Source organism: Quercus lobata, chromosome 10 (genome assembly GCF_001633185.2).
Source record: "Quercus lobata isolate SW786 chromosome 10, ValleyOak3.0 Primary Assembly, whole genome shotgun sequence".
Lineage (NCBI taxonomy): Eukaryota > Viridiplantae > Streptophyta > Magnoliopsida > Fagales > Fagaceae > Quercus > Quercus lobata.
In genome coordinates this window covers 14800051-14822191 of record NC_044913.1, presented here as the reverse complement: position 1 = coordinate 14822191, position 22141 = coordinate 14800051, and the positions used below count along the sequence as shown (strand labels likewise).

The window sequence follows — 22141 nt, the reverse complement described above, 5'->3', positions numbered from 1 at the left end:
TGGATATTTGAGGTTTGTTAGCCTTGGGTCTGGTAGGCCTAAATTTTTTTGTTGAGGTTGCATACCTTAGAGAGGATCGTGACTTTGCGTTTATTTTATTGGAATGTTGGATTGTTAAGTGTATTTGGAGACACATGATTTGTAGTTTGTATTGCCTGTAAATGTGTCATAGAGCTCTGATTTGTATTGTGGAGAGATCAATATATATATTTACTTTATCAAATGGAAAAAAAAAAAAAAAAAAAAATCCCATACAATCTCTCTCGAAGGCTTGGTTTCTCATGCTTTGGACCTTTTTGGGTTTGGGACGTGACAATATGAGTTTCTAAGTTTTCATTTTTTTTCTTTGGTTGAGATTATGAGATCCTTTCCAAGGTATTATTAGATAATTGTGAATTGAAAAGTTTCATAATTATTTTCCTTATTTTTTATATATATTTTTAATTTCTTACATCCTATAATGTGGTTGATGCGGTATGGTTAGCCTCATATTACACTATAAAAAAAATGCAAATATATTTTCAGTTATTAAATAATTAATATTTTGTTGTAGGTTATTGAATTATTTCAATCTCATATTATTAACGTAAGCTGTTGTCAAAGCTTACTTTAAATTGATGAATTTTTATGTTTTTTATAATTTTACTTTAGATTGATGTGATTTAGTTTTGTATTTTAATGATGGTATTTTTTTTTTTTTTTTGATTTAATAGATGTCATCCTATTACATTATAAAGATAGTATGTAAGAATATATCATTATTATATTATATAGCATGACTTGAATAATTTGATGTTTATTACAATATTTTATATTTTTACTCCTTTTGTTCTTATCTTATTTTTTGTAAGTGAGAATTTGAATTTATATAAAAAAAATAAAAAGTCTTGGCAATGCATTTGAATGTTTCTATCAATTATTTGAGTAACATTAAGTGCAATTTTGTTATGATATTTTATTATCATAATAATCTTCTTTAAGAGAATGAGGAATTTGAATGATTTATTCAAAACTTAAAAAGTTTAATTGCACAAGGAAAAAAAATTAGAAAAACATAGTGCAAAATAACATAATTTCGAATAATATGGACCATCTCATAAAGAAATAATATTAAACAAATGCAAACCAAAATAATAGAATGATATATTAGTAGAGTTAGAAAGATGAAATAATTTTGGAAATTGTTGAATTTTTATGGAGAACAAAATTATCTTCAACAAAATTTAGAAAAAAATTTATATTTCATACCACAATTATAAAATAATGATCTATTCCTGTGGTTCAGCGACTAGTTTTTAAATAATAAGAGTACATGTGACAAAGGGAATTTTATTACTATAATCCCATGGACAATTAGAAGTTTCTCAGAGTATTTCACCCAATCCCAAGGGGTAAAATCTAGATTATTTATACAAGCTCATCTTTCTACACAAAGTAGCTTGAGGAAAAAATTATTTCCACTAACTCTGAAACAGAATCATAGAAGCCTGGTGTTGTATGAACCACAGTAAGAGCATTTATGGTAAAGCCAATGGAAGGTTGCTTCTCCTCTCTTCTCACAATCATTGCATAGTATGACCTGCAATTCCTTTCATAGTCTATTAAAATATATTTGGAAGCGTTGTATCAGATAGAAGTTTGAGTATGAGAATGAAAGCAGTGATGAACCTGAGTTTTTCCTGCATACTCATCTGGAATTTGCTCTTCAGCCAAAAATGCATCCAACATATTGAAATATACCTGCAAGACATTCAGAATTGAGGAGCGTCAAGACAACACTAATTTCATTGGATCTCGCTAAGATACCTGAATCAAACAAATGGGTCAATTGAATCTTATACAGCTTGAAAGTGGTTCTCAAATGTAAAACATTCTCATGAATTTAAGTGAAAACTTTGAAGTAATCGAAGTCTGAGATACATGCAAGGCTTTCTGTACACTGTTCTATTTGCCAGCTGATAGCGTGTATGTGTATACAAATGCATATGCACATTGGCTCTTTAGCTACATTGTAGTATGAAAGTCCCAACACTAGGGGCATTTTGATATATCAAATAGGAAATTAGCAGGTCTGAGTTAATATTCCTCAAAAAACACATTAGCTTTTGTTTAATCTACTTCTTATGACTTGATTTCATCCAGAAAAACTTATGGCTTTTGTTTAATCTACTTCTTATGGCCTTAGCTTAAACCAATTTTGTTAAATATATTGATTCCAATACTAAAAATATAGCTGACGTGTTTTTTAGAAGGAAATTGTTTGTTCTCAAGTCAAGAAGTCATCATGTTACAAATAGTTTGAGTCAACAAAAATAGTTTCAGTCAATGAAAGACAACCCTCAGAAACTGTGGGATTTACTAAATGTAATTTTTCCTGAAAAAATGAGGTTGGAGATATATATTATTATATACCACAGAATAAAAGTAACAGAACTGCTAAGAAAGAACATATTTAGTAACAGACCTGCATGTCACCTAGTGACTTGCTGCAGATTGGGCATGTATAGTGACTATAAGTGTAGTCCTAGCAACAGAAACATCAGCACCTGTAAAGTTGCCTGAATATTTCCAAAGCGAAGATAAAATTGAAGAAGTTTAAGAGCTAATAGTACCTTAAAACATGTTGAGTGCATTAAATGGCCACATGGAAGGGCCTTTATTGGAGAACTGGATGTAAAGATGTATTCATGGCATATTGGGCAGTTATCCATAAAACATTTCTCCCTGCATATATGCACTGAAAGAGAACGTGACATGCAAGCATTGCAATTCATGCAGTGAAAGTAGTCGATGCCCAATCCCTTCCCAATTCGGCACAGGTTACAGTAAGGGCAATGATAGATTTCTCTGTTACACAACCTCAACATTAGAAACTTCATAAGATTAAATTGCTGAAATGGACATAAGAAGACAGGTCATGCAGGGTAAAATTAACTTATCCTAAGTCACTGCCAATTATGCAAACCACACATGCGCGCGAGCACACACACACAAACAGTCTGTTAGAATTTTTTTTTTTTTAAAAGCTAGAAAATATGCATTACATCCTTATAGGATCATTGTGGTAGTTAAAGCATTTAACTTAGATATCCTGAATACATCAAGGTAACAAGGTTAACAAGGTTGTGCTACTGTTTGCTTTCAACCAATATTCTGTTATTTCTATAGTTATGAGTAGAATTAAAACCCAATACAGATCCCACTTTTAGCCCCCGGCTGTGAACCATTGTGCACAGAGTCTCAATGATTGAATTTGTTGATTTCTCATCTATATAAGTACTAATTTAACCTAACATGCTGCATTTTGATTAATCATGAGCATGAGGATCAACATAAGACTTGTTGCAAGATGCCAGTTTAAGACACGTGTAATTTGAAATATAGATGCTGGGATAAAATCTGAATCATAACTTCTCAGGTGGTTCATGGTTGCACCATAATATGAGATCTTGAAGTCCTTGATTCTATACAACCATGTTGTTGCTGTTCAAATTATAATTCATCCGCGAGGCATCTCACTTTTAATGGTTAAACCATTGATCAACATCTTTATCTTTAAAAGCAGAAAACTTTAGATTTTCAAATAGTCAGACCTACAAAATTGAAAGCTCTATTGCTATGTTATTTTTGGAAACTAAAATCCTGACCAATTATTAAGCAACCAAAAAGAAAAAAGTTCATTGGTCACTTAAAAAAAATTCTGTGTGATTCATTTGGCTCCAACCTGCTGAGAATCGCAGAATTTATTTTATGTCTCTATCATTAAGCCTACAAGGCAAACTGTTTTGTTAGACAAAGATGTCTGGTAACAGAAAAGGAATAATTAATAATCTGCTTGCTGTTCAATAACTTTTTGATTTTAAAATAAAGTGTGCTTTAAGCCTTTAACTGGTATAGTAAGTCCTAAGGCTGCATTAGGCTAATAATTGCAACAAGTCTTGCTTATTTCCACAAATCAACAGTTTTCTTGCAAAACATATTAAAAAAAGAAAGATTTCAGTAAATATTTTTTTAAAGGCAATCAAAGGTCCTTTTTTCTTATTAATATAAAAAATGTGAAGCAACAAAGAAATTAGAATTTCATTGCATAAAATTAGGATACTGAAGGAGGTTAATCATGCTGCATCACCTTTGATCTTCAAATATCTTGCAGATCTTGCAATAATATCTTGCCATGGAAAAATTATTGCAGGAAACAGTGGAGCATGTAAGCCCAATTGGCTGAATTTGCAAGCATTTCATGCACATCATTTTTGTAATAGATTTCCTGTATACATATCAGAAGCAGTGGCAAATGTGATGAAGAGGATTGAAAACCTCAAGAATCTATAAGGGGAAAGCAGAATGTAGTTCACACTGTTCATACCTATCCATAGAATGGTCAGCCACCTCATCATGGCAACGTCTGCATGTATATAGCTTGTTGCAACAAGAAGCGAAAAGCTTACAGTTTCTCATGTAGTGATTGCAACCAAAGGTTAGTTTGAGAGGGTCCACATAAGATGGATTCTGACCAGGAATATCTTTTCCATCACTTGAGACTGTGTGAGATATCTGTTGTTTAAGAATCCAACGGCTGACACAGGACGGATGCAATAGTCAAATACCATAAGTATGCAGTGGACATATAAGCAAAATGAAGGAGAATAATTCAGGTCTCTAGACAGAATGATGTCCGCAAATGGCATATAGGATTATGATTCACAAGATGTAACCGGCGGACCACCACCCATAAGTTTTTTTTTTTTTTTTCCAAATTCAGAAGAGTCTATGAGTGCCTGATTTTTGCTAGTGGAATATCCTATGTGCCATGAACTAATATAGATATGATGGAATGCCTGCCTATTATACTTACAATAGACTATCTTTCCATTATCCTTATTGATGGCTTTACAGTCTATTCCTAAAATGGAATGAAGAAAGGGTTTGAAAGGTTAAAAAAGCACAATACCAACCTCATTTGCAGAAACTGGATTATATATGATTTTTTCTGGGAATCTAAGGAAGAATCACGATATACTTTTCTTATTGCAGCGTCCAGATCTTCTTGACTCATTGTTAGTAGGCGTTCACAGTGTGCAGAATTCTTTGGTACTTGAAAAAGTTGACCTGATTTATCAATTTGATCTATGACACCTTCTACTTCATTGCATTTCTTCTTGTCTTTGTCCCTGAAAAGTCCCGTAAATTCGGAACATTTATTTTTATCTCTATTGAGGACCTTTTCTTTATCATCTTCATTGAAGTTTCTTAATGGCTCAACATTTGCATCAGCATGATCTTTTTGTGGAAAATCACTTATTTTTTCTGGAACAGTTCTTCCTTTTTCTTCATCAAGGACTTCTTTAGATAGATATGCTGAAATAATCTCTATTCGATCTGCAGTCGACAAGGGGGAGATATTTGATTCCTCTGACATCTTTGTTTTATCACATCCTTCCCACCATTCTCCTAGCCATTCATCAAACATTGTATTTTTTGTAGCCTTGCGCCACAGGTACATCATGGCATGTTGTTCTTCGGCTGTTAAAGATTCCATCAGCCAGGGTATCACATCTTGCAATATTTCTGCCCTTATTCTTCCTAGCATGCGTCCTATGATCTTTTCTTGCTCCTCAAACGAGAGGCTCTCTCTAAATAAGGACCAAAGTTCAACTTCTTCACGATGAATATGGTTGGCGATTAATTTATGCACTGATCTGCACGTGTCATACAGCTTTCTACACAGTTTATGATGCTTCACCATTTCCTGGTCCTGTATTTTTGAATCAACACCAGAAATTGAAAAATGTAATTCATACATCTTATCTAAAATGAGTGATATTCTACTGAAGTGTTCGATTTCCAGTTTGTGGTCAATGGTATAAGAGTGGCTGATGTTTTGGACTTTCCCCATTGCCTCCAAAGCTGGAAAAGCAACTTTATCCTCCGCATCACTATGGATCTGAAACAGAGAACGTATGAGATGGAATCGCCGGCGGAAATCCATGAGGAGGCCTACATTTTCAGTCAACTGAGCTGAACCAAAGACAAGGTAGTCCAAATCTTTCTTGAGAGCCTTGTGGAAGAAAAAGATGAAATCCGTTGGTTTTGGTTCATCAATAAAGGAACTAGAACAACTCTTATCACCAGGAAACTTAGGAAAAGGATGCACCATCGCTATTCCACCAGGGAAGAATATGTGGATATTAATTCCACTTGAGTATGATATCTCATACTGCTCAGTTGTATGGGAGCTAGAAGATGAAATGGAGAAGTTCCTGTCTTTGTTGGCTGAGTTTAGTTCAGTTGGCCTCGAGCTAGATCCTTCAGGAAGTTGCTTGTTTGAGTGCAAGGAAGAAGATCCAGAAGCTTCCTTAATTTTCTCAGCTAGAAAAGAGCATCTGCTCTTGAAAATATTTTGAAAATCTTCTTGGAGTTTTTCCGCAGAGGTCTTTCCTGAATAACCTATTTGAAACCACTCACATAAGACGGATTCATAAGATTTATTTACAAAACAATATCCCTGCTTTATTTTGTGAAGAGTGGACCTGGATTCATCCTCAGATAAGTGAGCTGAAATCCAAGTAATCATGCACTTTAGCAACCCAAGTGGCATCATAATAAGGCTCATGTACAGAAGTCGCTGTTGCATTTCGTGGCTGCAGTTCTTTCTAATAATGGGAATTACCTGTTAAAAAATTGAAAAGGGTCAAATGATGACCATATGGAAAAACATTTCTTAAATAACTTATTGATAACAGGGATTGAGAGATGACTTTTGTAAGTTATCAATGGAATTGGATTCAACATCTCATTGCAAATGGAACATAGTAATCCCTAAATACTCTATTAATACTAAAAGTTGAATTTCTCCCATTCTCTTTCTCTAAAACAATGTCAAAGCTATAAGCAGTTTACCTTGGTTTCTTGAAAGGCAAACTGTTTGCTAACTCCTAGCATGAAAGATTCGAGGTCCCTGCATAGCTTATCCAGAAACTTGCACAAAGGAATACCATTTTGAACATTGTGATGTAGAAGCAGCTGTAGACCTTCAATATAACTTCCATTGGGGAATTGTTCATCAGAGGGAGACAGGCAGCCATTGGCAAGTTGATTTAACATGGGGTAAAAGAATTTCTTCTGGGCATTGCTGAAAATCAGGAAGCTTTCATTCAGAATTACAACACATGAGCAAGAATATGCTATGCAAGGAATAAAGAAAAGAAATATTATACTTGGAAGCTTGATCAACTATATTGTGTCTATCAAAAGGAAGTGCTTCCGCAACCATATTAATTACCTGTAGAAGCTAAGGACATCAACAAGGAAAGTTAGTCGGATGACTATTGAATCCAGATTTGAAAAGCTGCTTGAGCTTCTTATTTGATATAGCTCTTCCAGAATTTCTTTCAAATCTTTCCCGATGGCGCCATGCCAAAGATTAAGGCAATCAATTGGATTGTGTCCAACATCTGTTTGGCTACAAGCTTTTATCCAATTCCAGTTTTCACCAAGCAACATTTTAAACGCATCAGGACATTGAGCACCTTCTCCAATCCTAGTGTAAGCCTTAGATGAGGGTTGATTATTGTTACCAAGCCAAGAAATCACCACCTTCACAAATATATTTGAACCAGTCACAATTAAGAAGTTGACCCAAATTGGGTTGGAAGTTTAGCTGAGAGTCTTACCTCTTGCAATGATTTTTCCCTGGGTACAATATCTTTTATACAAAGAGTAACTTCTTCTTGTTCCTCTGGAGAAAGAAAGGAGATCATCCATGGCAAAAATTCCTCTATCAGCATCAGTGGAACACTACATATGAACTGCCACACAAGTGAACCCTGCTCTTTGGAAGAGAATTGCTGCATCAGCAGTGGAAAAACCTGTACCATGCACAACATCATTCAATTAATATATTGCAATGTTGTGTTAAGGACACAAAATGAATCTATATAAAACAACAAGATTTGGTGTTACTCGAAGTAAATGCTGGAAAAAGGCAATATTGAATAATGATTAAACTGATGCAGTTTCAAATTTGTGAATGCTAAGAACATCAGCAATAGAAGTTAGTTGTAACATTAGGATTTCTGCTTTAACAATGATCTGGAGGGCCCGGATGGCATTGGCTTTGGCAGCCAGTTACCTCAGGCAACAGTTAATGAGGCTAATCAGTCTCAATTGGCAAGATACATTCAATGATCCTTCTTTTGGCCCACATATGACATAATTCTATGCTGCATGGAAACATTTAATGCCACTTTACCCAAAGGGTAGCACAAGTGGCTGGAGACCACACCTCATAAAACGCACATCATTGGTTTGACTCTTCCCATCCTCCTTCCTCTTAGGACCACCCACTTATCCAAAATAAAAAGAGAAAGAAAGAAAGAAAATTCACTTTCAATTGCTTTAGTTGTCTGAAAGTCGATGGGACACAGTGTGTCCAATCTTCGCTGTAATCCATATGCAGTATGAAGCAAAAGGTAGACAGTCAACAAAATCACTTTAAACTAAATGATCAGGATACAGATAAATGAAACATGTGCTTTTCAACATAAGCTATGTAAAAGCATTTTGATAGAACAAATCAGCCACAGAACAGTAACTGATTGTTAGTAGTAACTGAATGATTATCAAAGCCTAACCCTTTTTCCCCCTAAAGCCAAGGAGGAACCAAAACTGTTTGTGACCAAGTGAGGAACAAAAGATTTCTCATGCCCAAGGTTGCATCAAAATTATAAATAACCCCAATTAAGAGATACAGACAAAGCAACAAAGTAATCTTATGGAGCAGCATTAACAATGATAAAGTAAATTGCTACCTGCTCTTCTTCTTTCAGCATGTGCTGGCAAGTTGAGGTCTGAATGGTGCAGATGCAACATACAAGCTCTTGAAATTGGTTGGAAATGTTATTATTTTCCTCCAGTAGTAAATCCAAGCAATGAAAAATAGAATCAAAGAGGCCATCAACGCTTTCATGCTCAAGAGAATATGTACATGCCACATTTTTAACATGAACGTCTAGTGCAAGAAAGATAATCTGTCAAGAAAAAATAAGTTCAACTCATGGAACCATAGACGTGACAAGGAGTACAAAAAAGAAAACTGATTAAAAGTTGAAGTGGATATTATAAAGTGACTATATATATATATATATAATCTTAAACTTAACCTTTATTGTTGCTATACTTCTGTTGAACCACATTAGCGGCTATATCATACACACCTATTTCCAACCATCTCTCTTTTATTTTTAACCATGTTTCTTCTTTTTACTTCTTTAACATAATGTTACCCTTTTTCTAACATTACCCCCCTCCCATTTACCCTTTCACTTCTCTATTATTATCTGTATTAATATCACTCATCCTCTATTCCTTTATCTTCCTTTATTTCTGGCTTTTCTTATTTCCATTATCTTACTATAAATTTGCAATTCTCTATTACATTTTATGCATAGTTTTTCCACACAAAAAACGTTCTCTCTCTCTATCTCAAATTTTTTTTTTTTTCATTTTTGGGTGTATTTTTATTTTTATTTTTTCTTGCATTTCTACTTTAGATTGATGAATTATTATGTTATTTAGAACTCTTCTTTGGCTTGACATGATTTAGTTTGTGCTTTTAAGTTGTTATTTGTTTTTTTTTTCTTTGATTTCATAGATTTTATCTTATTACAATATAAAGATGGTATATAAGAATGTAATGTTATTCTATTATATCTTGCATAATTTGGTGTTTATTAATATATATTTTATTTTTACTATTTTTCTCATCTTATTTTCTATAATTTTGTTATTCTCTCTCATATTCTTTCCTAAAAAAGTGATTATATTCTCTCTTGATTTTTTATTCTTTCTTGTAAATCTACTTTAGGTTGATGAATCATTGTGTTTTTTATTTATTTTATTTATATTTCTATTTTTGGGTACTTTGTTTTGGTGTTGTATTTTTTTAGTTCTCCATCACAAGTACTTTTTTTTCCCTCTTACAGTTTTGGTTTGATTTTTGTTTGAGTTAATACTTAGTTATTTTAGAAGTGAGAATTTGAATTTATATCAAAACACAATCTTGGCTATGCATTTCAATGTATCTATCAATTATTTGAGTAATATTAAGTATAATTTTGTTATACGTTTTGGTTATCATGATAATCTCTTTTAAGTGAATGAGGAATTTAAATAATTTATTTGAAATTTAAAAAATTTAGTTATATAGAAAAAATTAGAAAAACATAATGCATTATAACATAATTTCAAAGAATATGGACCATTTCATAAAAGAATATAATCGATCAAACACATCCAAAATATTAGAATGATATATTGGTAGAAATAGAAATATGAAAAATCATTTGATAAATTGTTTAATTTTTCGAGAGAACAAATTATCTTTAACAAATTTAAGAAAACAAATTATATATTATATTATAATTACAAAATAATAATCTATTCTCCCGTATCGCATGGGTCTGTGACTAGTTTATATAAAGATCAACATCAATCTTCCAACTTAAATGTTTGTCCCTTACTCTTTGTTTAGTATCCGTTATATATTTTCAACAACTATGGGATATGTTAAATTTTATTTTTTTTTGCTGAGATAGGATATATTAATTAAATTTAAAAAATAGCAAGCTCCAATAATTTGGATGCGTAAACTTGATTTTTTTTTGGATAAACTGTAAACGCATATGTTTGAAATATTAATTGGGTTCATAGTTAAGATTATTTAACGTCCTACAAATTCCATATGAAGTGCTAAGGTAACATCCTTACTTTTTTATGTCATCTATCTAATTGGTGGAGATACTATTGAAACTTGACAGCTTAAGATGTATCTTCTTCAATTTAAGTGCAAATGCATGTTCCTTTACTAATCTACGTGCCTTCAAGATGCGACCCTTTATTACTATTAGAATTTTTTATGAGATTGAGAAGGTGAGAGAGAGATGAGAGAAATATAGAGCAAAATTAAAATAAACGTGGTTTGTTTTTAGAAAATTACATTCACAGTAAAAACCCTTTAAGAGGCTAAATCTTTACTATTGAGAGAGACCAACCCTAAACTATCCATAGACTAACCCTAGGGTCTAGTAAAGGTTAGGCTTGCAGTACATGTACTATAGGACTAGTATAATGAACCTAGAAAAACGTCTCTACCATCTCCCTAAAACTCAATTTGGAATCTTGAGTACACCTTAAGTTTGGAAATAAAGTATTTTTATGTAGACGAGTAGGTAGGATCAGATCAAATATAGAATGTATTGGGCTTGATGTGAAATGAAACGCAGGAGCTAGATAGATGTTGGCAATAGTGAATGACGATTGTCAATAATAGATAGGGGCTTGAAGATGGCCAATGTAGTTGGAGAATGGTTGCACTAGCAACCAGAGGACGGTTACCAGGGTTGAAAGATGTGGTTGCATCAGTGATTGGAGGACATCATAGAAAAATGGTGACCAGAGGATAGCATACTCGAGACAAATGCTGGTGGTAGTGATAGTTGACAGCGAATAGTGGCTGAAGGATGGAGACACCAATGACCATAGAAGAGCAACACTGTTGGCAAGAAGAAATTGGTAAAGGAAAGCATCGAGCTATAAGACATTGGACATGATCGTTTCTAGGTAAGGTGCGAGGGGAGAGAGAGAGGCAGAATTACCATAGTTTGATCTTAAATGCTCACTTCTATAGCATAAACCTCCTAAGGGGCTAGGTTTTTACTATTGATATACCTATTATAAAATGAGTTACTTGGGTGTACATATAGCGAGACTAACCTTAGGCTATTAAAATAAGTACAAGTTATAGATACAACATAAGTACTATATTAGTAATAATACTAGTATGTATACATGTATCTGGAGGGTGGGGGCAAAAGGAAATGGTGGAATTTTGTTGTGTCCCCGATAAGGGGGGACAAGGCCATGCAATGGGCGCAAGCTAGACTTTGAATTGAAGAAAAAATCCAAGATTTCATAATGGAATAATTACAATAAACCCATTTGTGGTTTGACCTATTTGCACTTAATTTGCCTATTCATGATAACTTAACATTTTGTCCATCTGTGTTTCATTCTGTTTGCTCCCCGTTACCCACCTCACCCTTAGACATTAAAAAAACACATTTTTATTTGAAATCAAAACATAAAACGAATCAAAACTTCTTTCCCCTCAAGAAATTTCTCATGAGACCTATTTTCATATGAAATAAATATTATGCCTCCAAAGGTATGTTGAGACAGGAAGATGCTTTAATGCAAGACAAAACCTGCATGTTGACTATATACAAAAGCCATGAAACAGAAGGATTCTTCAAGAAAATTCCATTCACACAAGACATTATGATTCATAAACTCCTCCAGGTTGTAGAGAGACATATAAGGAGCTTCTATGTAGAAGTGCAACCACAATGTTTGAACAGTGAATTATGTCTTTGTTTAAGTGACCCAATATGTATACGAGATCTTAACCATAAGTCCTCAACCAAGCATGTTTGTCTCAGTCAACAAACCATTTTACAATAACTTATGAATCATTTCTTAAGAATCAACTTGATTTGCAACTCTTTTAAGATTATAACTCCTTTACATTCAAACCCCCTACTCACCCTTGATTCACCATAAACCTCTGCAAGAATAGATGCCATTTTTGAAATGGTGAAAGCCCACAGATTTCAGCTATACCAATGTACCAATTTATCAAAAGATGAAAACCCAACCCAAAAAATTTCAAAATTTCATACCTGGTTTGTTGTAGCTTCAAATCAGAAAAGCCTCCAACAACCATAAATCAAAATTGCTGGAAACTCGAAAATACTCTTGAAACACATGCAGAAAATCACAAACCCAGCTCAATGCAGAGAAACTTCGAAGTTTTAGGTTTCGTGAGAAATTTCCTGAGGGGAAGAAGTTTTGATTCGTTCTATGTTATAATTTCAAATAAAAAGGTGTTTTTCTAATGTTTAAGGGTGAGGTGAATAATGAAGAGCAAACAGAATAAAGTATTGATGGACAAAATGTTAAGTTTTAAACTAGGAATAGGCAAAGTATAAATAGGCTAAACCACATATGGATTTACTATAATCATCACTTTCATAATAGAAAGAAAAATCAACATGAATAGAGGATATTAAAAACTCGCTCCCTAGTCACGCTCATGCTCAATATGCTGGGCTGAAAAAGTGTTCGATTTCCAGCATCTTTCTATCATCACAACAATTAATGAGGAAAATGAACCAAAACAAATATCTGTAACAATTACTATTACTCATTTTGTCCTTATGAACACTTTTTCTTATCCCCGTGAATCGTACAACACTATGTTACAGCAGAATGAATTATAATTTTTTTTTTTTTAAATTGCCACCACTTTGAATTTCCACCTCTGACTGAAAAAGAATATTTTCAGCTTCTCATTTATGACTATGATTATTTTATACTAATCCATGCCACTTATTATATGCAAAAAAGTTAAATTTCTGGTTGTTAGCCTACATAATCATTCATTAAAAAAAAAGTTGGTAGCCTACACAATCATTAAAGCACGCATGCGACTTCTGGCATCCTAAAATTACACAATTTCACTTCTTGAAATCATTAAACTTTAACAGCTAAAAAAAAAACCCACAGTAAAGAATGAACAAATTCTATAGCCCCATTTAAATATTGCAGAGAAATGAAGTACCAGATATAAAAAAATCTAAAAAATTTGGAAGCCCGAGAAAAACTAATCGAACTGACCCTATGACTTTTATTAAATTAATCCCAAACTTTGTTTTTGATAAACTATTAAAACCCAAACTAATGCTTCAATAAATGAGAAATTAATAATATTCTTTAATCTCCTCATTTTCTTTTCATTTTCTCCTTCACCCAAACCAAAACAAAGTCAAATACCTTGTCTAAACCAAACTTAATACTACCTTTTTGGCTTTGATTGTACAACAAAGTTACTTCAACCTCTAATACGCAAATTATCATCTATAAATTGTACATTACTAGGTACATAGCATGCAGAACCAGCAATAACCTAAGAAACACGGACACAAATACAGTTATGAGTACAAATACAAGTACAACATGATAATACGAACAATTTTGTAAAAAATTATAACAAGACAAGCTATGTATAACAAAGAGGAAAGTTACACAGTTTGTATGAATTGCTCTCTCGTACGTAAGACTTTAAAATTACCTCATCTTCCGCAGCACTGTGGTACTTACAAACAAGCTTCAGAAACTCAAACCTCCGTCGAAGCTCGACCACGACGTCACACCGGTGTGACGACTCGCTCTCCGACTCAGACTCCGCCACCGCCAAGCGGCGGAGCTGGGAAAGTTCGGCACGCAAGGCCTTGTGGAAGCAAACGAAGAAGAGAATGGGCGCGTGGGAGAGAGAGACCCCGGCCAAAGACTCTGCCAGGGGGAAAATAGCAGCGTCGTCATCGTCACCGTCACCGGCCATCGAAGAACAGAGCAGTGGCACAAAAAGCAACCACCACCATGAAAGGCGAGAGAAGAAGAAGAAGAAGAAGAAGAAGAAGTAAGGTTTTGCATAGGGAAGGGGTCGAGGGATTTAATTAGCAAGAGAAGTCTAATGCTGTTGTCTCTTTGATGGTTTGGTCTCTTTGGAGAGCTCGTTGTTTTTTTAAGAATAAAAATTTGATTATTATTTTGTTGTATTAGTGTATTTGGTCGTGTCGAAGTGTGATTGAGACGTTGTACCGAACAGTTAGGGGAGGAGGGTTCGTTGGTTTTTGACAGCTGAGAATCGTGGCGCCAGCGCTTTGGTTCTCTTCGTGGATGGAACGCGCGCTCCCCCAAGTCCTAACCCAAATTAATGCACACAAATTTATGTACGTGGATATGGCAATACGAGGATAGAATACAACTCATAATCCAATACAAATTTCCTGCACTACTTTTTATATATCACTTTATATTCCAGTAATTACAAATAAAATAACTGAAGTTTAAAATGGGAGGGTTCTTCAACCGATGTGGAACTTGCGGTTGGTATGCGAGGTAAGTCTAGGTGTCAATCACCTCAAAGGCAAAAATTCTTGGTTGCCCTCTTCCTACACTCGGGACGAGGACAAAACCGTGAGGGACTGGCTTCCCAAAGCGGACAAATCCGATTGGTGCGAGCTGTGTGCTCACACTAAGTTATATATTGATGTACACATTTTAACTTTCAAAACATGGTTTTAGTTTTATCCTATACGCACAGTGTGTAACTATTACCACTCTTAATGATTTTAGTTTTATCTCATACGCACAGTGTGTAACTATCACCACTTTTAATATTATTTCAGTCATTTTAGGATCACAATTTTTACCACACTATTTCTTACAAATATCTTATTTGACAGATTGTGATTAGATGTTTATACTTTTATATGGATTTACTACTTTTTTCTTTTTTTTCATTACTCATAATTAGTTGCATAGGAATATGATATGGGGAAAATTGTGATAAATTTGTAGTCATAAATTTTTTGATATAATTTTACTTCTTCTATTGTGGGAAATTTTAAGCAAAGGAAGAAATGGTATTGGTAAAATGGGTCATAGGTAGATGTTTGTTTTTATGAGTTTACAATTTAATTAATTTATTATACAAAAGTACAGTGTGGGGGTCAGTTGGCCAGAAGGTATTATTAAAACTGTAAGAATTGGGCCTATGGCCCAATCTGAGGATATTAACTAATCCGAGAATGGTCAAATAAGGTTATTATGGGAATGGTATAAGAAGAAGAAATAAGGATTGTATATGATAGTCCAAAATATGTCCGAAGAGAAAAGTCATCTCGGAAACAGAGATCCGAGGTCAGTAAGAATGTCTTATCATCCTGGACATCCTTCAAGGTTGCATCACGATTAGAAGTCGGATATTGGATAAGGGACGAGTAAAGGGAGGCAACAAATATGTTCAAAAACTACTATCTCCACATTAAATGCATCCGAGCTAACTCTCTGATCGCATTAATGTGGAGGTGATATCTGAACAGTGGTTAAGCAGCCTTACAATTGCTAGTTGAATGTTTTGGGAGGTGTTGGATGAGACAAGAAGGAGTTCCTATAAACAAATTTACACGTGTATAGTAGGGATGATACCAAAATTATAGTATATAGTATGGAGAGATGGCCTAAAGGAGGGAGATCGAGAGGTCAAGAAATCTTTGTAACAATCTTTTGAACTCTTCTAACATTGATCATCAACTGGATATTATAATATTGCTCATCGGACTGTGTCGAGGACAAATTTTCTCATTTCACTTGTGTTTGATTATCTTAAATAAACAACTGTTATTGTTTTTTTTACTAAATAGAACTAGTTTTTTTACCCACGCTCTACAAATTCATTATTTGGGCTTATTGGACTAAAACTCAATCCTATATTAGGTCCAATTCAAATTCAGTCCTTACATACAGTTACATCTTTAAAAAAAACAATACTTAAAAAGTTATAAAATTAAGCTTAGAAGAAAAAGTTAATGGCAGAAATTCTTGCCAAATTTCCAGTTGCTATCAAAACATCATACACGGTACTTTTATATTTGGCATTGATAATATATTTTTTAAGTCTCACAATTTTGTTCATACAATGTCATCAATTGTGAGAATTACGCGCCAAATAAGAGTGTGTGTTGGGAAGTCTATGCTCCCATTGTTTAATGTTCCCGCTCTGGAAACCAGTACATCAATCCGATTATCTTAATGACTTCGTAGATTTTGCGAATTTCAAATACCATTTTAGTATTTAGTATTTCCGTACAATTATATATTTTACTTTCAAAAAATCAATTGGGTTTGGTTCAACACTGTTAGATTGGCTCAGTTCATGCCGTCGTACCTTGTCTCAAGTGCCCACGTGTCCACCACAAGCACTGCACGTACCCTCCTCATCTTGGCACGTGGAGCCACCCCTAGGTGTGACTCAGCTTTTATATCTATCTATATATATATATATATATATATATATATATTGGACAAAGCAACTGTAGGACTGGGATACACTCAACCAAAATTTTCATTTGTTTATTTGGCATAATCATGATCTAATAGTTTAGAAGACTATTATATAAACGACAAGGTCCACGTTGCGCTCCTCTGTTACTGTTTCCACTAGTGGTTCAGCAAATTCGGCCACCAAGTTATTTAGGACCTGGCCTTTTATGGCGGTCCGAGGCATGTACTTGATGTCAAAAGCTCTCAAGATTGTGCTCCATATGACAATCCTTCTAGTGTAATCGGCGGTCTGAAGCACGGACTTCAAGGGTAGTTAGGTTAGAATAACCACTGTGTGTGGGCTTGGAAAAATGGGGAAGCTTTCGCGTACAGCCAGTATGGCCTTCTCTAGGGGTAAGTATCTGATCTCAGCTTCATGTAGTGACTTACTCACGTAATAGACTGACTTTTGAAGGTCATTGTCGTCCCGTATTAACACTAAGCTCACGGCATGGGGAGCCATAACAATATATGCGTATAGGACTTCATCGGTTTTAGGACTGGACATGATGGGTGGTCAAGATAGGTATTCCTTGAGTTGCTGAAGACCACAATACAGTCATTGGACCACTCAAATCCTTTCCACTTGTTGATCAAGAGATAGAACGGTCTACATCTATCCGCCGACCTGGAAATGAATCGATTCAAGGTCGCAATCATCCCAGTAAGCTTTTGGATCTCCTTGGCGTTTTGCGATGGTTTTAAATAATTTATAACCTTGATCTGGTTGGGGTTAACCTCAATTCCCCTATGAGTAACCATGTAACCCAAAAACTTACCTGATCCCACGCCAAATGAGCATTTGGAAGTATTTAGGCGCAGCTTATGTTTCCTTAAGACATCAAAGGTGCTGCCGAGGTCTCCTAAATGCTCGGACACCACTTTACTCTTCACCACCATATCATCAATATAGATTTCGATGCTCTTGCCCAACTGCGGCTCGAACATTCTTGTCATCATCCTTTGATAAGTGGACCCTGCGTTCTTCAAACCGAATGGCATCACCTTGTAGTGGTAGTTCCCAGTTGGTGTCACGAAGGCTGTTTTCTCCTGATCCTCCAGTGCTAGTGGTATTTGATGATAGCCATGGAAGGCATCTAAGAAGCTCATCCGAGGATGGCCTGCCGTTGCATCCACCAGCTGGTCTATCCGAGGCATGAGGAACGAATCTTTTGAGCATGCTTTATTTAGGTCCGTGAAGTCCACACAAACTCGTCATTTTCCGCTTTTCTTCTTGACCACCATGATGTTGGCTAACCCCTCGGGGTAAAAAATCTCTTTGATAGCCCCTGCATGTTTAAGCTTTGCTACTTCGTCCCTAATCTCATCGGCGTGCTCTCTTGATGGGCGACGGGGTGGTTACTTCTTGGGAGCGATGGGCGGGTTGACATTGAGATGGTGACAGATGAAGGCTGGATCGATCTCGAGAGCATCACAGGCATCCCACGCAAACACATCAATATTTCTTTTGAGAAACTCAATCAACTCCTTTTCCTGAAGAGGCAACTGAGCTCCTACCCGAAAGAACTTCTCCAGGTCACCACCAATAACCACCTCTTCCAGATCTTCGCATTTCGTCTTCTTGGCAACCGTATTAGGGGCGAAATTGGGGCCTTTGATTGCTATAAATTCTTTTCAGCAGAGGCCGAAGACTCCACATCGACCCGATGTGAGATGACAACCACCACACACTGCCTTGTCGTGGATTGGCAACCACGGATTTTGAGAACTTGGTCCCCTGACGGGAATTTCACCTTCTGATGCAATGAGGAAGAACATCCCCTAAGGTATAGAGCCAGGGCCTACCGATGATGGCTGTGTAGGGAGAGTAGGTGTCCACCACGATAAAGTTTACCTCCACTATCTCTAGGCCGGTCTAGATGAGCAGTCTAATCATGCCCTTTGGAATGATAAGCTTCCCGTCGAAACTCATCAGAGGAGAGTTATAGGGCATCAAATCTTCCGGTTTTAACCCCAGCCCCTTGTAGAGGTCGAGGTACATAACCTCGACCGCATTGCCACCATCCACCATCACTCTTTTCATATCGTAGTCCCCGATTCTAAGGGTGCGTTTGTTTTGGGGGAAAATGATTTTAGGAAATCATTTTCCCCCAAACCCAGGTGTTTGGTAGTAACGGTAAATTTCATTTTCCGGAAAATGGCTTCCTATTGACCGAAATTTTCACCTTTGACCCGGAAATGATTTTACACCCTCATTTTCACTTCAAATCGTTTCCGAAGAGAGAGAGAGGGAGAGAAGAGAGAGCCCAGATCAGAGAGAGAGAGAGAGAGAGAAGAGAGAGCCCAGATCAGAGAGAGAGAGAGAGAGAAGAGAGAGCGCGCTCGTTGATTGCGCCGCTCGTCGATCGCGATCGTCGATCTCACTGCTCGTCGATCGATGAGCGGTGCGATCGTCCGACGAGCGCGCTCGTCGATCAACGAGCGGTGCGATTGTCCAACGAGCGCGCTCGTCAATCGCACCGCTCGTCGATCGCGATCTCGCGAAGATCGAGATCACGCCGTCGCGAAGATCGCGCCGTCTTCTCCTTCTTCTGGGTTTGTTTGGGTTTGTCTTTTCCTTCTTCTTCTCCAAACACCAGAAAATATTTTTCGGAAAATTTTTTGAAATGCAACTAAACACATGAAAACATTTTCCTTTTCAGAAAATAGCATTTTCGGAAAATAGAATATTTTCCGGAAATGCTTTTACACGAACCAAACACAGCCTAAGAGTGATTAGTAGTGCATCGTCATGGGGCTGGGTGGTTTCGATCTTGTCTTCTGAAAAACTCAAGATTGGGTGAAAATTCATTTTGGCCTTCTTCAGCTCTGGCTAGGACTCCTTGGCAGGCAGCTGAGCCACCGATAACACTCGTGAATGGCACATGCCTATTCTTCCTGATGCGGCCAAGATTACGTTGATCGTCCCTGCGGGTGGCCTTAGGGCAGTATCCCTCTGGGGTTCCTGATGGGTCTGGCCTTGATAACCACTAGAATGATGCAGAAGGTGTTTCAACTTTCCTTCCCGGACTAGTTGGTCCAGGTAGTTCCAGAGGTTCTTGCAGTTCTCCGTGGTATGTTCGTGGTCTTGGTGGTATTGACAATAAAAGTTCTGATTGCATCTTGTGGACCCTTCCGTCATTTTATTTGGCCACTTAAAGTATAGCTCATTCTTGATTTTCTCCAACACCCGATGTACTGGTTCTCGAAATACAGTATTGACAGTCTGTGTGTTGGTTGCTCCGGGTTGCCCTACGAAATCTCTCCTCAGGCGGTTGCTATTATATCGGTCCGACCTGAAATCCCTCATCTCTTGAGGGATAACCTTCTCTTTTCCTCTACCTTGCAACTGGTCTTCCTCCACTCATTTATACTTATCGATCTGATCCATCAGTTGGCGCATACTGGTGGCGGGCTTGCTAGTCAGAGACTTCTTCAAGCCGTGCTCAGTTGGGAGACTATTTTTGAAGGTGATAATGGCGATATCGTCAAAATTGTCGTCCATTTCATTGTATGTCTCCCAATATCTGTTTGAGTAAGCCTTTAGAGTTTCTCCATCATGCATGGATAACGACAACAAAGCACTCAAAGGTCGAGGAGCTCTGCTGTTTGTAACGAAACGAGTGCCAAAAGCTTGGGTTAGCTGTCTATACGAATCTATGGAATTCGTTTTTAAGCCATTAAACCACCTCATCGCCACTGGTCCCAAGTTAGATGGGAAAACCTTGCACATCAGCGCCTCGTTTTTAGAATGGACAGCCATTCTTTAGTTAAACTGGCTCACATGCTCCATAGGGTCTGTTTTACCGTTGTAAATGGTGAAGGTTGGCTGCTGGAATCGTCGAGGAAGTGTAGCCCCTTCTATGTGGTGCGTGAAAGGCGACTTGGAGAGTTGATCCAATGTCCTGCTCATGGCATCGTTTCCCAAGCCCCTAGGAGATGGGCTTTTGCGCTTACGCTTCTAGTAGTGCTCTTCTTCGTGAGAAAATGTCTCACTTAGGGGAGTCCTAGATCTTTGTCTATAGTCATCGTCACTTTCATTATCGGAGGATATGTCAAGCTTAGAACGAGATCACCTTCGTTGTGCATGGCATAGCTTTCTCTTCAAATCGTCTATTTCTCACTGCATGGCCTGCTTATCGTTCTGTTTTTGAGATACATGACTCCTAACTTCTTCTAGTTGCGTGGCTCGGTTGTTATTTTGTCTCTGGAGCACGTGACTACCCACACAAGAATAGATTTTGCTGGTTTGAGTGGTGTTTACACTTCCCTCTCGAAACCTTCCATTCTCCTCATTTCGATCACGTTCGGGGTTAGGAAAGTTACCCTGTTGTTGGGATTTAGCCGGTTCGGGCTAATGAGAGCCTGTTTGATGAGGGCCTAATCCTATCAAGTTTAATTGTTGCCCTTACTAACACACAAGTTCTTTCCACAGACGACGCCAATTGTAGGGAGTGGGTTCGAGCACTTCTGCTACTAGATGAGCGGACTCAAGCCCAACTAGCCCAATACAATAAATTTATAGAGAATGAGATTTAGAACTAGGCTTTAGTGAGGATTACAACAACTAGACAGGATTACAACAACTAGACACGATTATGGATAAATTGAACAACAAGTACATGGATTAAAGTATGAAAGTCTATCCTCAGGCATATCATCCGAGGGACTTAGTGTTCTTCTTTTTTCTTCAATGCTAGGTCGCAAAGGTTTCCAAGGTCATGCCCTTTGCTACCGTATTCTCCTTTCTTTTTCCTCCTCCTTTTTGATTTTCGATCCCCCATTCTTGGAGGATCTCTCACATTATATATCTCCTTCCAATCGATCTTGACCCTCAATCTGTTGATCATGTAGGTCATTACTCGAGTGCTCGTCCCATTAGCCACTTTCCCAAACCCTCTGTGAGTTGCGGCAACCAAGACCGCACTGTTCAGAGATCATTTCCTCATTAATGCGGCTAGAACGTTAGTTGGGTGCATTTAATGCGGATGTGACAGTTTCTCCTTGAATTGCTCCTACACCATACCCCTATGGGTGTCCTACTGTACTTGTCCTTTTTCTGGGGGCGCTCTGGGAGGCTGCCTTTGACGGCGTGCCATTCTTTCCTTCTAGGATCTGGAATGCCGAGAACAGGATC

General features: G+C 36.7%; 1 protein-coding gene across 3 annotated transcripts; it reads right to left on the bottom strand.

The window, feature by feature from the left end:
• Window positions 1–1315: 1315 nt before the first annotated feature.
• LOC115963358 (zinc finger protein BRUTUS-like At1g74770) lies at window positions 1316–14637 on the bottom strand. Of its 3 annotated transcripts, XM_031082325.1 has the most exons (12): window positions 14189–14637; window positions 8811–9029; window positions 7674–7868; window positions 7283–7596; window positions 6901–7132; window positions 4956–6670; window positions 4367–4576; window positions 4130–4267; window positions 2613–2847; window positions 2465–2524; window positions 1669–1740; window positions 1316–1579 (listed from the first exon to the last, which is right to left on the bottom strand). In XM_031082325.1, the coding sequence occupies exons 1-12, from the start codon at window positions 14456–14458 to the stop codon at window positions 1478–1480; spliced, it is 3762 nt and encodes a 1253-aa protein (XP_030938185.1). In that variant the 5' UTR covers window positions 14459–14637; the 3' UTR covers window positions 1316–1477. The 3 variants fall into 3 exon arrangements, with proteins under 3 accessions (XP_030938185.1, XP_030938186.1, XP_030938187.1); XM_031082326.1 differs by lacking the exon at window positions 2465–2524; XM_031082327.1 differs by lacking the exons at window positions 8811–9029; window positions 14189–14637 and adding an exon at window positions 7963–8148.
• Between the last annotated feature and the right edge of the window lie 7504 nt (window positions 14638–22141).